At 41.5% G+C, this 8,033-nt stretch overlaps 1 protein-coding gene across 2 annotated transcripts in view; it reads right to left on the reverse strand.

Moving 5' to 3' along the window:
* The window catches only part of LOC307271429 (alpha-2-macroglobulin), a 39,419-nt gene extending 31,602 nt beyond the window's left edge, over positions 1-7,817 (reverse strand). The window contains exons 1-5 of one of the 2 annotated variants that reach the window (XM_080053887.1): positions 7,596-7,817; positions 3,931-4,111; positions 2,718-2,874; positions 716-768; positions 11-31 (exon numbers count right to left, since the gene is read on the reverse strand). In XM_080053887.1, coding sequence (XP_079910013.1) covers positions 11-31; positions 716-768; positions 2,718-2,874; positions 3,931-4,111; positions 7,596-7,684 — 501 coding nt within the window. In that variant the 5' untranslated portion in view covers positions 7,685-7,817. The remainder of the gene's footprint in view (positions 1-10; positions 32-715; positions 769-2,717; positions 2,875-3,930; positions 4,112-7,595) is intronic. The other variant, XM_080053886.1, reaches the window with a different exon arrangement.
* Positions 7,818-8,033: the final 216 nt, after the last annotated feature.

Genomic DNA, 8,033 nt, shown 5'->3' on the forward strand with positions numbered 1-8,033 from the left:
TGAAACTTGCCTGTAGCTCCACCACTTTGTACTGAAAAAGAAAGAAAACACAAAATAGTTATAGAAAGGTTGATTAGATGCACACAAACATTACACAATTAAACCCCGGACGGAAATGTGAAAAGAATGATGTATAGTACATATTGAATATTTATTCAAATATGAGAAGTTTGCAATCACCAGCTACAAAGTCATACAATGTGGATGATATTTTTTTATTCATCCATCTACACACACATTTTCCAAATCTTCATTATTTCCCATGGGGACAATATAAAACAGTCTTTAGAGTTAAAAAGGGACTGACTACTTCTTGAAATCTGCCCTTGTCAGATGATACATTTGAACGAATTTCACGTTCCCTGCACGCGGCCGTGTTTTCAGCCTCTCAACACAATCGGAAAAGGCCTTGAGGCCCGTATTGATTCAGATGTTTGGGTCAAATGCAGTGTGTGCCAAACGAACTCTGACAGCATGTTTATCAGACTACTCCACACGGCGCTTCACACCCACGCCGTCTTTCTTAAAATCAATAAAGACAGAACCTGCTTTTCGCCTCCCACTCTCCCTCAACCTAAAATAAACCTCTTCACATTCACTGGCTGCTTGGTAGAAATCACACTAGAGTACAAAGTTTCTCCTGGTTTAAATAGTGACACGCATCACACATAGCATCACATGATTGGGAAGGGCAGAAATTGACACAAACACTTACCACTCGACCGACAGGGATGAAATTGGCATCCATAGAGACAATTCGGAACTGGACTTTAAAAAAGGGAATGAAAAAAAATTAATTTAAAAAAAAATGCATTCTCTAAATATAAACACACACGCACACAATAAGCAACATGAGTAAGGCCAGCAGAAAATATAGCAAATAAACGGGTTCTCATCTTTTTATAGTAAATGCACCAACATATGGCATTACTAACTAACATTAAACATGATTTGTCTGAAACTGCACAGGCCTTAATAATATATTTTTTGTATATCATATGTGAATGCACTCAGACTCTGCAGAGAGCTCTTGAGGAAACCAACAGTCTTCTGTGCACTTGACTGTAGAAATGTTTCCTAAAGTTGTCAAGTCGTGGCTCAGCATTATGCAGATATTGTAAAGTAGTCCAAAATAATGCAATTGCTGCTGAATTGGTAAGCAGTGCAGTGAGAATAATTTGGGCTGTGTGAACAGTTACAACTGAAGCAGGGAAGCTAGCCTCGTTTCCACTGAGCAGTACAGTTCGGTTTGGTACGGTATGGTTTGATGTTTTTCCACTCCTGGGGCCGTATTCACAAAACATTTTAAGGCTAAGAGTAGGTCCTAACGTGCTGATTTAGGAGTAACTCTCAAAAATAAGGGGCGTTCCTAATTTTAAGACTCCTAACTTTTTAAGATAAGATTAATTCACAAAGCATTTTAGCGCTAAAACTAGCTCCTAAATCTATAAAAAGCTAAGAGTCCTCAAGAGGACTCCTAAGTCACTAAGAGTAATACACAGACAACCATTTGATGGCATTTGAGAGATTTAATGATAGTGAGCTTTACAAAAGGTACCTTTAATAACTGCGAGGGTTTAATGATCTTAGTAAAGTTATATTTAGAAAGTATCATTTATATTTATTATATTCATATAAAAAAATATTTATTAAGTTCCTTTTCTTGCAGTTGCTTTGGGTTTACGATGCACTGAAAGTTACTGTTGGTGTCACGTTTGGGTTTAATTTCGTGCTAGAGTAGGCCTATATGTGGCGCTTCGCAGCTTCTCCTCCGTTCCACAGGTCCGCTGTCTGTATAGGTGCGCGTCTCGCCTTTTTCCTTCCTCTTGCACTTAACGATTTCGCCGGCTGTTGTTTCTAAATTGTGAATTTCCTGGTTTGTCGCTGTCTGACTATTGCTGCATAGTCCACTGTTGAGAGAAATACAGTGAGAGTGCATGGCGTGCAGCTGTTCAATGAGGATATTTTTTCCGATTCAAATCATTGTAAAATTTTAAATAAATAGACCTATGTGGCGCTTTTGTAGGTTAATAGTGAACGAATGTGTGGGAAACCCTGCAGTATCTTGGTTTCATGTTAATTCAGTGTTACTTGTCATTAATTGTATATAAAAACTCTTAACTTTAATACAGCACACAATATGGATATCTCCCACAGTGTTTCTATCAAATTCACTCTTAGCTCTTTTTCCCTTTCAGCCAATCACTGTGGGCATAGAAGGTATGAACATGACGTCATCTATAGCAACAGGGTCAACCCCGCCCCCTTATTTTAGCTTAGAAGTCCCTTCCATTCCTTTGTAAAAGTTGGTCTTATCAGCTTTGTGAATAGGTTTTAAGAAATTACTCCTTACTAAGAACTTTCAGTGCTCCTTAGGAGTACTCTTAGCGCTAAGATAAAATGTTTTGTGAATACGGCCCCTGACCAGTACCTTTACTTGGTAGGATGGGTATATGACGGAATGCATTAGCTGCGGCAGCTATGTACAGTCAGATCCATAAATATTTGGACATCAAAACAATTTTCATAGAAGCAGTTCCTTAATTCTCTAAACCCTTCTCAAGTGACACGGTATGCTTATTTTGGTACCCTTCCTAACTTTTGACGGTGGAAACACACATAAGTCCCGTACCGCTCATTGGAAACGAAGCATAACACTTTAAATGTCCTTTAATGTGGTCAGGGTTTTAACAGTAACCACAATATATGAGAGTTACCAGTCTGTCCAGGTTTGTAGATGGGTTTGTCAGTCTGGATGATGTGGATGAAAGCGGGAGGCTGGATGAGGATTTTGGTCTGCTTGCTCATGGAGGCGCTCTCACCCTGAAGAGTGACACTGATGGTTGCCACGGCTTTGGTGGCCAATGCAGGGACCTATCACACACACACACACACACACACACACACACACACACACACACACACACACACACACACACACACTATTCAGCATGAGAGGAAGGGAAGGGTGCAGGGGAGGGAACTTTAAGTTTTGGGCAAAACTACAATTTGTGCCCAGTGGACTAACACTTTCCTACGTTTTCCATCCTCTGAATGTATTTGGAGCGCAACATCTGTCCACTATAATGGTTTAGCGCAACCGCTTGGGAACAAATCCATCTGAACTGTGCTATAAATTGAGCAAGAACAGACCTCCAATTCACAATGTTAATTATGAAATGATGTCATACTGGTAGAGCATATGTTTTCACTTGCTAATGGAGCTGCTATTGCATAACAGGGACTGGAACCACTTCCAAATGTTGTGAGGGGCGAGTGCGAGTGTGTGTGTGTGTACAGACTGAGGGCATGGGGTAGGGGGCGTTCTCCAGAGGAATGTAGGTACATAGCTAGCCTCTGGCAGAAAGCAGCCTTTATTTGGTTGCAGATGGACAAATGCCAGAGCAGGCCTGCCATGCTGGCTAATCATCTGGGAGCGAAGTGAAACTAAGTGCTATTGTCACAGAGCTGATTGGGGTCGGCAGGTCATTTCGCATCGATACGGAGCACGGCCCCCAAAGTTACATAACGGTGTGACACAAACCAGAGCAGTGATTTAAAGAGAACATTGGCACAGGCTGGGTAATAGCCATATTACCACACCAGTATTTGTGCCATTCATTTAGGTCGAGGAGAGGAAAGAACACTAGGCACTTAAAGAGTTCTGGAGACCGATTGTTGTAGAAATAATTGTGTCAAAATCAGTGAATATCTCCGGTCAATACTGCATGTGCGCTGAAAAGAAATCCAGTGTTAATACACAGCCTATAGGCTCTGTAAACGGGCATGTTGCTGGCTCGATGGGCCCCCTAAGCAAAAGACAAAAAGCCAATTGGCTCTATACGTTATATTGATCAAAACTGAAATACGACACGCCCCCTCTGGACATTGCAAACTGCACCATCCAGCATGTGTTAAATGAAATCAGACCTGGAAGCTGAGGCAGCGGTAGAAGTCTTGTTTGACAGCCTGCTCCAGCAGCAGGGTGCTGCCTGAGGCCATGTCCAGGGTTACAGTCAGAGAGAGGGGCTCCGTGGGGCCGTGGATCTGAGCACAGAGGGTCTCCTGCTTCCCTCCAGTCACCTGGGAGCTCACCGTCACTGCGTATATACTGCATGCAGACAGATCACAATAAGTCACTGTTTGTTTAGAACCTTTCATACAAGAAATGTAGCTCAAAAGGGCTATAGAATATAAAAATTAGATGCCTGCATTACAAGTGAAATAAAAATGGAATAACACAAAATCAGATGGAATGCTATACAAAAAAAAGACAACAAAAACACACATCTTACATCAGTTATTGGAATCCTATAATTGTATTCTGCCTTACTGCAGCTGAAATTAATTAGTTGTTATTGGCGTCAGCTGTTTTTAAAGGTCACATATTGTACCCATTCTCAGGTTCGAAATTGTTGGTTTCTACTAGAAAATGTTCTCATAGTGTTTCCATAAAAACAACTTTATATTTCTCACAGTGCCATTGCTCAATCCTCTTTTCAGCCTCTGTCAGCCCCGCCTTCCAAATAGCCCGGTGTGATTCCATTGGCACCAACTCGTACCGCTTGTTTGTTTTCCCCCCTCCTACTTTGGGAGTGTCTAGTCACACTGGGCACCCATATAGATGTTGAAAAACCACGAAAAAGTTAATTTTGGATAATAAGTGACCTTTGCGTTACGCTATGAGGTGGAGGTTAACACTGGAAGACTCACTCAAAAGCTTTCTGACATTCAAGCAGATATTTTTGATTTGGTATTCTTAGAAAAATTGTTTAAACAACTAAACAACAAATGGAAGCTATTGTTGATTCCTGTTTTTTTCATGTATAAATACTAGCCTGGTGCTACCAGACCATCGTACTTCATTTCATTTGTACAGAAGGTCTGGAACTGCTCTATTTGGCAAACGTTCACTCACTTAGAGGCGGGTGTCTGCCCATTGGATCTGCCCAGTGCCACTCTGGATCAGCTAACCAATCGCATGGTCGCAGCATTCAACTGAAACTGGAGCGCGACTTCAACGTCATCGTTCTCAGCCACTCGCTCTGTTCGCTGATTGGACGGCCGAAAATGTTCCTGAGCTCAAACAAGTGAATTCACCGCAGCCCCAGACTGACTACTGAAGGGGAAATGAAATTTGGGCGGAAGTAGGTAGACGGGCGGAGCCAGGCTATATAAATACAGTAGTACCATGAAATGTGTGCCAACACATCCACTATATAATTTTTTATAGGTAATAATTTGGCAGTGCCGTATTTACGACTTGTTTATGCTGCCCTAAGTTGCCAAAAAGATCCTTAGTTATTGCAGGTGTAAATGTTCAAGTGGACCAGCGATGGAAAGTGCATGTACTGAAGATCTTCTTTAATAGTGTAAATCTACTTTCTGCCACTATACTAATACTCCTTATTTTACTCAATTTAAGTAGGAAATATTGTACTTAAAAAGTACATTTTGCCTATAATACTTCCATACATTTACTTAACCGATTAAAATACATTTCCTTTAAAGTATATTATTTTTTGCATTGACATGCAACTCAGTATTTGGAATGTGATGATTTAACGTGGTTTTCATAAATCACATGGAAGGACATCTGAACAACCATATTATGACTACCAGGCGTGCTGCTGAATATTGTGTGTGTTGGAGGCTGTCTGGCACACAGGGGTCAGCTGCTGCCAATGAGAAGTAAAGGACACATTTAATTGAGTTTTAAGCTTGGAATATTGATGCCATTCTAGCCAGAGAGGGTTGTTGTGTTGTGGGTGATAATGGATAAAGTTGTTTGACTCAAATGCAAAACTATGTGGGGCATTGTTAAGTCAGTGCTGATAAGACAAATCACAGCAAAACAAAAGGTCAAAACACAAATCAATTGAAGACGGGGGAGTTTGTGTTATGACTATCTTGGTAAAAAAATAAGGATGATATCTGTTCGGACTGAAAGCCTTAGACAGCATCATGGAGAGCAAATACAATGTAGGCCTACCTTTTAAATGGATAACTGTTTACTCACTACAATAGATTATTTAGTGGATTAACCAAACAAGCTCTAATCATTGTCTCACATTGCTCCACTTCATATGAACAGCTGTGAGCAGATAATAAATTAAATGCTGGATAAGAAGTGGCAGATGGACCCCAACACACACACACACACACAGAGTCGTGTTTTCATCACTTCCGAGGACATTGCATATAGAGTTGCATTCATTTCCTGGAGACTTGCCCTAATTATAACCACTACTTGCCTAACCCTTAAACTAACCTTAACTTACCCTCACGTTGAAGCAAGTCTTCACCCTGAAAATCACACACAAACACAGGGCCGCCCATAAGGGGCAGAAAGTGGGAAGGCTTTCTAGGGCCCAGCCACTTTGGGGGCCCATGTTCTTTGGAAGCCAAGAACCTAACTAATGCTGGGTTTACACTAGAGGACTTTTAAAATACTTTGAAAAGACGGAAGACTGAAACCCTCTTACATCTAAAGACAATCAACTCACACCTGAAGACAACTAGTCATTAGTTTTCAGTCACAGAGTGAGATTTTGAAAAGACAGGGGGCCTCATATTGCAAGACTACAACTAGATTCCTTTTGAGATAAATATTATTTCCGCAAACGCGATTATTTAATTTAAAAAAAGTGAATTCAATATTCCGAGCGGGGGACTTCCTTTAGTTATTTGACCAGCTTTATTTGCTGATCTCATCCCCCAATAACTTTAACTCATACCCCTAAATTTGACGGTAAAGTGTTAAGGTTGCACGGCTGTCAGCCTGGTTCTCCAGCCGAGGCTGCTAGGAAAAAGTGTGTTGTTAAATGTTGCAACTATACGTAGGCCAACTTTATAGTTTTGAGGGTAGGTTGGTTTGGTTATTCATAGAGCCTTTTTTTCTTTTTTGTGTGAAGAATTTGTTGTTGATGTTGCCATTTTTAAGCGTTATTTATTTCGACAATACCACCAAAATATTTAAAATTATTTATTGTCATGTGCAGAAATACAAAAAAGTGCAATATTTGGTGCAGTCAATTAGTGTAAATGTATCTTATACCAAACTAGTAGCATAGACAACGTTCACATTGTGAAAACTTTTAGTTTGCTTTAGTGAATGAATACTAAAGAAGAGCAATGTCTCTGTGTGAAGTGATTATTTTGCATTGACTGGAGGTTTTCAGGGGCCCAGCAATTTATGTGGGGCACACACACACCCACACACACACACACACACACACACCCACACACGCGCGCGCGTGCGTGCACACACACACACACACACACACACACGATTGCATAACAGTATATCCTAGGACCTAAGGCAAACCACTGGATTTTGTGTTGTTGCAGCCAGTAGGATTATGCTAGAGTGTGGTCCTTGGTGACAGCAAACATACAACAATACGAGCTGGCAGCGCATTAATTTGTTTTCTAACTTTTAATCACATGCGCTGCATGCTTCTCCTGCAATCACTGGATGCAGCGCGTGCGTTCAGCGTCCACCGGCGTGACGCACAATCCAAACTTTTGCCAACAACGTGAGATGCGGCAGTTTATTAAATAACATAACTAAACAAAAAACTTATTTGACTTACGTTTCATTGAGGTGGGCCGATGTCGCAGTTCGCAGGAGCGCTGCTGACGCGATGATGAGGACAACAAACATTTGGAGGGCAGGTGCCATGTCTGCTGCAGAGGAACTGAGTCGGTGCTTTTTCACTAGCGAGGACGCACTTCTTTAAGCCTGGATGCCCCCACTGCCTGGCCAGACTGAGTGAGAGCGGCACAACAAACTTTGCTTAAAGCGGAGGTGGAAGTGGCTTGCTGTTTAAATACCCACAACCCACCAGTGCACTGCCACCCCCTCTCTTCCAACCCGAGTCACTCCCCCCAAGTTCGTTGGACCTTTGCAGCCTCCTCCCTATCCCCAAAGGAGTTTCACTTCCCAAAAGTTGATTCAATAAAAGTCCTGACATGCACTGCCGAGCACTCCACTCCTCTCCTCTCCTCCAGTTTCTGAAGAATTTCAGGAA

This window comes from Ammodytes marinus (genome assembly GCF_949987685.1).
Source record: "Ammodytes marinus genome assembly, chromosome: 3".
NCBI classification, from domain to species: Eukaryota; Metazoa; Chordata; class Actinopteri; order Uranoscopiformes; family Ammodytidae; genus Ammodytes; species Ammodytes marinus.